This window comes from Photinus pyralis, unplaced genomic scaffold (assembly GCF_008802855.1).
Source record: "Photinus pyralis isolate 1611_PpyrPB1 unplaced genomic scaffold, Ppyr1.3 Ppyr1.4_LG4, whole genome shotgun sequence".
Lineage (NCBI taxonomy): Eukaryota > Metazoa > Arthropoda > Insecta > Coleoptera > Lampyridae > Photinus > Photinus pyralis.
The window spans coordinates 3841196-3851536 of record NW_022170511.1 but is presented as its reverse complement, the minus strand read 5'-3'; the positions used below and the strand labels follow the sequence as shown (position 1 = coordinate 3851536).

General features: G+C 34.6%; 1 protein-coding gene across 1 annotated transcript; it reads right to left on the bottom strand.

Annotated features, from left to right (window-relative positions):
- Positions 1–4930: 4930 nt before the first annotated feature.
- LOC116167993 (achaete-scute complex protein T3-like) lies at positions 4931–10341 on the bottom strand. The gene is made up of 4 exons (XM_031483629.1): positions 10262–10341; positions 9889–10203; positions 5101–5200; positions 4931–5050 (listed from the first exon to the last, which is right to left on the bottom strand). The coding sequence occupies exons 1-4, from the start codon at positions 10339–10341 to the stop codon at positions 4979–4981; spliced, it is 567 nt and encodes a 188-aa protein (XP_031339489.1). The 3' UTR covers positions 4931–4978.

Below are 10341 nucleotides of genomic sequence, written 5' to 3'. Positions count from 1 at the left end.
TCCGGTCGTTCTCGAAAGTTGAACTATAATTCAACTTTTACGGTTGTAATGCGGTCGAAAGGTGATGATTTAAGAATCGTTTATTTGAAATACTGCAATTTAACATGGGCTAATACTTGATTGTGTACAGAAAACCATAATGTCAAAAACCTTTCAAAGAAACTACTTCCGGAACTTTTAACTCACGAAGGTCAGATCAAATGACCGATGAAGCATAATCAACTTTCCTATTATAAACTCTGTAGAGGTTTATGCGATAACCTTTAAACATGTTTATCAATTTTGATATAGTAATCCACTTTTGCCGTTCAAGTTCAAGTATATAAAAAATGTGGAAATCGCGCATATTCCGAGAAATCTGTACATGTGGGAATACCGGTACTGGATGTACGGTAGTAAAATTAGTATTCAAAATAAATTCTTAAGGAAAATAAAAAAAATCGTATTCGAGTCATGCGTGATGTTAGCAAGTACTTACAGCTACTCGGCTTTACTATTAGAATATTAAATAACTGCAAACGGAACTTGGGACCAATTTTCAGAAATGCAAGGACATTTCGGAATTTCCTTTGTTTTCGGATTTTGCCCCTGTAGTAAACCGCGAAGATCAGGTGGGTTATCGTTATTCGGTGACTACCCGATGCTATAGTGAAGTTTCCCGACCTTTGGGGATACGTATTTATTTTGGTGGTTTTTACAAGAATAGGAGCAACGTCACTTTTACAAGAATATATGTTACATGTCGCTTGACACCACCCACAAAAAGTCACTGCAAAAAACATAATCTTCAAGGTGAATTGTCAATTGCAGTGTGTTGACATTGCGGAATACATTTAAGTTACGTATAGACCGTAATTACACAATACTTATGTTAATCGGTTGACAATTCAAATAGCACGTTTCCACTTATTATCATAATTGGGCCTGTTCACTAAAGGCTTTAACCCATAGAAGAAAGGAGGGAACTATGGTTTTCTTTATAGATAAATATCCAGTGGAATTTGTTTGTATAGTTTACCCAATGGCCTTTTTGCTTAATAATTAATTGGCTTCCTGGGTAACAAAACTGTAATCGTTTTTGAACGCCAAATAAACTCGGCGTTGCGCTTGCGACATTGTAATATTGTAATGCTGAAGCTCTTATTATGCAATGAGCGGCTCAGATAAAGAATAGGTACAATGTGGGTACCCTCAGACATACGTAAATTTTTAATTAAATCAGCCGCTATCAATTATGTTACATTGTAAATATTAAAAGAGGAGAGGTACTTTTTCAATCAATAAAGGATTACCTACTAAAGAGATCTTTATTCGAAAAATGACGGGGCGTATTTGGAGAAAAAAAAGTTTCGCGCGTCGCAACGGCATCGAACTTTTTTTTCAAATAGTAACCTAATCATTCGAAAGACTGAAAGAACAGAATTACACACAAAAGAAATTGTGAACTTGCATCCTTTGTTATCAGCGCCAAACACACGTGCATCTTGAAATCAATTAATTTTCGCGATAATAACCTCCTTATGGCACACGACCAGATGTTCCTTAATTTTAAACAGCGCAATTTTCACATCATAAAATTTAAATAAATAAATTTACTCGAATAATAATAGTCCGTCCGTTTCCTCTTATTATGTTACGAAAATACTTGGGGGATTCTAAATCCTGCGATTTTTACGAAAGTACGATTTCGACGCATCATTCCAACTTAGAGAAAATGTCCGTGGTATCGGGTATAGATTAAAAAAAGCCGAAATATTTGTTTTCACTACTTTCTGATATACCGTGTGCCTTGTGTAAACCAAATTAGGTTTACCCCTGTAACTTTGTCAGAATTGGCGCTATGGATATAAAATGATAACGGGTGATATTATGACTAACAAGATACGAAAAATATACGATTTTTAGCAGGGGAATTTTTTTCCACTCAGCACGCATTCGGAAACCAGACTTTTCCAGCTACAATCAATAGCACAGCAATGATCTTTGAACTCATAGAAATCGATTGACGAACGTTTTACATCGCTCGGATAGGACGGACGGATAACCCCCCCCCCCCCCAAACGAATTGAATAATAGATGTAGTATTTTCCTATCATTTTCAGTTTGACGCTGTTTATTTTTACAATTTGGATTATACAGGCAATTTTACACCTAATGCGTTATTTTCGGCAGTTCATAACGAGGTTGGTCGCAAAAATAATTAAAAATGCCACATTAGATAATTCCTCGTTAGTTGCGCTTCTTTCTCAGTGTTTGTTCTTGCAGCCGAAGCGGTGCTCCTAACTCGTGCAGTTTATTTATTTATAGCAGGTCTTTTGCGATTGACCCGAAATTCCATCTAACAATGGGCATTACTGGGTTCAAGATTTTGGAAATCTAATCAAACAAAGTTCACTTCATTCAATTAGTCTATATTTTATTTATTTTAGATTGTATGTTTTTGAGATTGATCAAGTGCATACTTTTCAGCCTACTACACTCTATATAGTACCCCATTTTAAAGTTATAAATACTGTTTCTATTAAAAAAATATTTTCATTTTGTATTTCTTAAGATCGTATTACAATTAGATTACGTAATTGCACACTTGTAGAAACAAATATCCAAAATTATGATAAAACAAAAAATTGTAAAATCACAAAATCAATCAATACAAACATCAAATGATGATACTTCGGAACTTCACTTCTTTAATTGCTCTTAAATTTCAATTTCGACAAGACTGATGGGTTCGTTGGAATTACGCACGCAAAAAATTGGCTATTTAATGGCGGAAAAAACTCCCTGGAACTGACACTTGGAGCTCTTAGAACTCTCAACTAACTTTCTTGTACCAAAAAGCAACTTTTAACGTCCACAACCAAAAAAGCCACGATTCACGTCTTCGAAATTAAACACCTATGTTTTAGTATTGGCGAAACTTGCTTATCCTCAAACTAATTTGGTTACGCAGCGATAACAGATGCCTTATCGCAACGACCGGATTTAATTCAGAACTTTAATAAAACATATGTTCCTTATTTTTCTAAATGAACAAGAAAATAAAATCAAAATACCACGCGATTATTTAAACAAAATTAAGCAACAAATAACTCTTAAAACAAAATCGCATTGACTTCAAATTCAAATACCATGATTGAAATTGTGATCAATCTCAAATTAACGACAACATTTACGTTTAAAGAGTTTAAAGTTGGGTCAGCAGAAAGTTGAGATGGCGGTAATGAGTTGGCGACCGTAAGCTGAAATTAATTTTAAGATGAAAGCGAAATGGGTCATAAGCGCATGGGTGCTAATTATGTTCATTGTCACCCTTGTCTTCACCAATTTATGTGATTTTGTAGTACTGTAACGAGGCACCCGTTTTCCTACTTGAAGTTTACATACTTTCATGAGTACGTGAACACCCGGTATCTGGAGGCGCTTCGCTACAAAAAGTGTCGCGCCGAAAGTATTTGTGTTAGTTTTAGGAATTGAAGATAGAAGGTAAAGGTATTGTAGTTGTGTTTCAGCCCCCGCCGTTACCGTAAACAAAATCTGTAATTAATTCGCCGTTTGCAACCGTTCTCGTCAAGATATTTCAATTATCTTTGTTGCGTCCGAAAGCTCTTACCATTTAGAAGACGAGGGCAAATTAATAGTTTAGAATTTCAGTCCCGTTAACTCATTATTAGATGATTTTGGTTTCTTACGTTAATTTAAAACGAGCGTGAAGCCATGCAGATTTATGCCGGTATCAGTTTGATAAGAGACCTTTTGTCGGCCTCCAAGAGGCAATGGGGGTTAATTAAAATATTGACAAAGCGCGTTTTCCATAGACTTTGATTGACATGCCCGAGTAGCATTTTCTAGTAAGAAATACATGGTCAGACTGCGGTACGGACCGACGCATACACTGATATACTTTGTCTATGTACCTATGTCTAAACTAAACTCCAATCAGTCAAACAGGAATGGGAGGAGACCAATGGAATACCTTTTTCTATACAGACGTCCACGTCCGGCTATTTTTAATGAAATTCCTGAATTAAGTAGTTTACGTTTCTATTCGATCGACCATAGCAAACTTACTAGCGTCTTTAAAGCAGCATATTCCAGAGAAGAATAATTTGGCCATAAAAGTGAATGAAATCATTACCATTCACCAGACCAGAAACTTGTAAATAGCCAGTTTGCTTATCTATTAGCTCGAAGCTATAATCTAAAGCAAAAAATGGTAGGTAATATTATAGTCCTTGACCTGTAGGACCTCACCAGGACCAGTTCAATCAGCACAAGTATATCCTGTATGTGTATTACTTTCTCAATTTTCAGTTCATAAAATGTGTGATTTTGAACGTTAAATGAGCAAATTTCAATCATAACATCCACGAAAATACTTCGTCAGTATCGCTGCTCGATTTCGCATATCTGTACTTAACTGTACATTTATCGATTGCTAATTTTTAATTCGTTACTAATTATTATGCACAAGAAAGTACATTCGTCATTCGAGCACGGAAACATCAATTCGTTTTGACACGGTCGTTTCTTATACATTGCGGGTACAATTAAAAAATGAACATCGCCGATTCCTCCGTGCATGTAAACAATATGTTAAAATGAAAAAATACAGTTGAGTTACAAAAGTGATTACATTAATTGTACACACGTCCTTGTCGTAGTGAAGTATTGTCCTTTACGACGTGCAAATATCTCGTACTTACACCTGCATACGAAAGCAAACAATATTTCCTACCACACCTAAACGAAATACGTACGCGCCCTTGTTACCAAGTCAATGAGCCGCTTAACCGAATACTAATTTAATTATTATATAACCACAATTAAAGACAATATTTTTTGTTTTCGTAACGTTTGAGCCTAAATGAAGCAATGAAGGAAGTTATAATTATTGCTAACGATTCGCAATTATGATAATTTATTTGGGAGATGACTAGATACAATAATACCATTCACTTCTTTCAAAACGCTTGCTTCATCTTTCAAATTCTCTTTCGAAATAAAATTCTTCAAATACTTCGTCACTTGTGGAATCTTCAAACGAGTACTAAAAGCGAACACTGTACCAATAACTGGAAAAAAATTCTTTACACTTACATCTCGAATGTGGAATTGGTCCTCCGCTATTAGTTCTTGAAGCTGTTGAATATACCGAATGGCATTTTGAAGAGTCTTGACTTTACTAACGCGTTTACCCCTGTAATTAAATATTCAAAGTAGTTTTGTAATAAAACACAAATTGCGGTTCCAAAGAATGTTGATTAACTTAAACATAGGGAGAAGTTAGGTATCATTTGTCAACCGCTGATTATGGTTTTTTAAGGAATTTTTGGTAGCAATCAAGGGAAAACCAAAACATTCCTTCATTGTCCAGTCACATCAAGTTGAAACGTTGAATTGATTATGGTAGGGTGAAGTTCCTCTGCGGAAACGACGTTTTTACATAATCTAGCAAAGTTACAGTGAAGTGCACGATTAGGTACTTGTGCAGTGAATGGGAAATCAACAGTTCCTGTATTTTAATGCTTTGAAGTTTAATTGTCATGAACTTTTTTTATTTTAAGGAGTGTACACTGATCCCAACACAAAATCACCCCTAAAGCGGATCTAACAAAGCAGCAGTCGAGGTGACCCTACGGGGTCAATAGATCTGATCCATTTTTCAATAGGCTTGTTACATGCGGTCAACTGTGCAAAGTTTGAATCGAATCGTACAGGTGTATGCAGTTATCGTGTTCACAAACAGACAGACATCTTCGATTCCCCTATGATTATGAAATTCTTTGGCTTCAAAGGAAAGAAACGAACCATATATACACAGATATCCTAGTCTCGCCTCGCCGTGAGCAGCCGCCAGCTGTGGTTAGAGCTATTATTCGTCTCTTTTTCCTTTCCTCTATTCGTACCCCTTGACCGCAGTACTGACTAACTTATTTTAAATGCAATATTATTATTCAACTTTGTATACGTAAAAACATTATAGACATTTTATGTATAATGCCCTACTAACACTTATCTTATAACTAACAATAACAACTAATAGTTATTTTGTGCATATAAGTTAAATGAACCATTTTCCTGATATGTAGTCAAAGAAATTCAAATCACAGTCAACACAACAATTTGCTAAAGTAAGGAAAATGTGTGTTTGTTGTAGTTGTTTGTTTGTAGAGATTTTCTGTAAACAAGTAGATAATTTTATTTATTGCAATTTTTGCAAAACTAATTTTTTGCAATAAATCTGAAAACATTAAAAAAAATGGATGTTGTATTTAAAATAAGAAAGTTAGTATTGGTCACTGCCATGTAAAACACCCAGTAAGTATAAAAAATTTTAGTTAAAAAAATGCGCAACTAAAAATACGTGTTCCAGCGTTTTATTTCAATCCGCCCCCCATTTATTTTAAAAGTTTGTTCCATCTGCCTGATACAGTATAGTATAGTAACTCGAATCGGCTCTAAAGTGAATTGTTGCAAAACAATTGTCTAATTAATTATGGCACTAGCACTCGTATAGGCTTAGAATACTTGCACTCCATTTACTCCGAAAAAGTCATTTTCAATATTTTTCACTCACTCGTAAATCATGTGTTTTTAGTGAAAGCTTATTTACACAGTTGTAAGGCCTGAAATTTTTTTCAAGTTTCACTGAGAAAAACATAGGGCTTGAAAAAATCTCAAATTTTACAAAAATTCTGAATAAGAGTATGATGTTTGATCCTTGTCTTATCATAAATGTTATACTCAACATCTTAGCACAAGGTCGATTTGCCAGATTATTCTTTTTCAGCCAATATGTGCGACATCACCACCTCAAAAATCTAGCCAAAAATGGAAAATAATGGAAATTTTTTGCGCAAACACAAAGGTGCAATTTCAGTACCTTTTTGGCAAGATTAGAAGAATCCACTTTTGTCAGAACTTATTATATGTACATAATATATAAATCGTTCCAACAGTTATGCAATTTAAAATAAATTTTGAAAGTATGGACTTAAATGTGCAACTTTAGATCATGTTAGAAGTAGATTTATCGATGAAGTTTTCCATGTTAGTTTGTTGGAACATGAGAAAGGATCGTTACAAACAAAGTATTAGTGTTTGTTAAACTATTTCGTCATTACAGCCACAATAAATAATTGTTCATAAGGATTAAACGAGTAAACTTTTTCTAAACGTTGTGGATAGATCATCAATAGTTCTACAGTTCTTGATAAGCTAATAAAATAAACCACATATATGTATGGATAGAAATGTATTAAAATAGAAACTATTAATATCCTTTGCAAACATTTTAGGGGAAACTATTATAACAGACAATTGCATCCTCAATATTCCATCAAAAAATGATCTCAATCATCTCACTTACGGAAATAGTTCAAAATGCATGAAATAGTTCATTATCCTGTCCATTTTTCCCTTTTCAAGTTCAAATGCCATAAGAAAAATGCTTTACTCTAATGAGCGTATCCACCAGTTTTCCTAGTCTAACCAAGAGCTGCAGTTGGAATTTTTTTTCGAATTTTGGATTTCGCTCTTTTACAAAAAATGAAAAAGCATTGTAAGATAAACTTAGTTAAAGTTAAAGCAGAAAATTGTAGAATAAACACAAATTTTGAGACTTTGGGGAGTAGCTCTCACACGATACATTTTCTGTCATCGGTTTATTTGAAAAAATGCGTGTGAGGCTAAGTTCACAGTACATGCATTTTTTGTGTAATTTTTGAGTTTTGATGGCAGTTTGCAAAGTGAATAATCCCCAAAGAGATGTGAATGTTTCTTTAAGGTTTAGCTGAAGGGATATTGTAATTGTTATTCGTACAACTAGTTTTGAAAGTCATATTTTTCGCCCTCATTAATCAAACTGCAAATTCATGAAAAAAAGACACTTTCGCAATGCGTTGTACACGAAAATTTTTTGTATAGTGATCCTTAATGACATAATTGAATAATATCATTGATATTCGTGATTTACTGTCACTCAAAAATTGATGTTACTGTGCATAGATAGGACTAAACGCCCTGGAAACACATAGTATAAATCGTGAAAAAAGTAACACTTTCCATACGATTTTCCGTTAAAAAGTCCGGTAATTTGATATATATGCAAAAAAAAAATTTTTTTTTAAGGTGCTTGGAGTTTTGAATAGAGATCTGAACAATCTCTCAATCAATCCTTTCTAAACATGTTTATAAATGGACTTTTGGTTACACTTTATAATAAAAATACCAAGGAAAACAGTTTGGAATATTTTTGGTAGTTTGGAGTTATGGTTACACTTCTGGAGATTTATCTGGTGTTTTTGGTACAATATGGGAGTTTTGTTTCACAGCACCTGGGGTCCATTCGAAGGCACTGAAGCTTTTTACTTTAGAATATTTTAATTAATCCTGCAATAGAAAAATATGGTTATTCCAAATTTACTGTGCTTTTTCTTAGCCATTTTATCGAGAACACTTTTCGATGAAACACTACAAGTGCTGTAACTATTAATATTATTATAAGGTTTTGTTGTAAAATGTCTATGTTATAAACTATAAATAAATACTTGTAGTTTTCATTTTGGAATAATTCATCTTGAATGACGTAACTGTTGAAACTACGTTGAAACTATTTCTAGGATTGATCAAACATTCCTGTCATATTAATCCGAATCCTTTTATAATGATACAATCACTTTTTAAAGATCGAGATACAAATTCTGTTTTCCGGAAGTACCTATACATGTTCGGATCCTGTAAAAGGATTCAGAATTCAAATTCGAAGCACTTTGGATCCTCCCCAGCTATGTCTTGAATAACGCAAATATGGAAGATTTTTCATAAGACATCTGAATAAAATTTTAATCCATACAACACAGATCTTCCTTGCATGCAACGAGTGAAGATAGAAGCCCCCGACATCATCTTTTAAGGGTTCAATTACGACTGGTGGTTGTCCAAAAGTTCCGATAGTTACAAACAAAACGATTTACAAAAAGCGCATTTCCACTTGTATTCATTTCCCATTTGTAAGATGCAACTTCTGTTAAAATCGTATAATCGTGCAAGCCTCGACACCATAAGGAACCAAATAGCGAAAAAAGTAGAACAATAGCTCTTAATATAAAGAACTAGTAGCGTCTCAATGAACGATCGGACGGACGGACGGACGAACAAAGTGGCCACAATAGCGCATTTTTTTAAATTTTTGTGAAAATGCGCTAAAAAGTTGCATTCGGCAATTGTAACGGAATCTTGCTCAGGAATTATATGCCCGTTAGTACATTTGGATTAAACGTCCTCTCATAACTCATTGATAGGGGTGCAGAACGCCTTGCCGCTAGGATTTTATTTTCAGTAATGATGCCCCAATAATTCTCTAATTGAGAATTAATTTTGGCAGGTACGTAGCTAGGTGGACCAAGTGCGCGGAAAAAATGTAATACAATTATATGTATTTGTCAGCCATCGCGGGACATTCGGCCAGAACGTGTTCTCAAGCCCATCTGCATTATACACGTTATTTTTCAGCAGTATGTTTGTCACAGAACTTAATAATACACTTGAAACAAACAAAACGGAAAACTGCTTTCGATAGGTAAATCTTCATAGACTTTTCATTACCGTTTACGTTTATTTCGCTAATTTTCCCTTAGAAATATGAATGTCAACTGCCAATCACAATTCTTTACGAATCAAATTAAGGAGATGAATCTGGCGTAGCAAGTTCTCTCACTTTCATTATGTTCGACAAAAGGTTAGCAAAAGATTAAGTAATAAGCAAAATTGGCAGGTAGGTACAATGATGGAATGTGCATCAAATCAAAGCTCTAGGCTAGGCAAACTACGATACGATAGTAATCACCATCTAAACACTAATGAAAGCAAATTAGCGCAATTTACCTGCTATTTTCGATCGGTAATGCCTTTCTAAGCCTTACAAAGGCTCCGTTGACAGCCTGCACTCGTCTTCTTTCTCTCGCGTTTCGTTTCGCAACGATCTGAGGAGGTTTATCTCTATGTGGCACGTGTTTTTGTCCACCAGTCTTTTTAGAATTCTTTTCTCGTAGTGGTCTCGATGCCTCTTCAAATTCATCTTTTATATTTTCATTGTAGTGGGTCGCATCTGCTTGCACCGTCGGCGCCGTAACTTGAGATGTATAAAAATCATTGGGCTCACGTATAATCCAAGAATTTTGAATAACATCTTTGTCTGTACTAAAAGCGGAGTACATGCAAGAGGACACCATTATCGGGTTACTGACGGAGCACATACTAACTCAAAAAAACAAAAACATTTAAAGGGAAGCTTTCGACGCGTGCCTTCGCCAAATGACTGTTAATAGATACTATCAT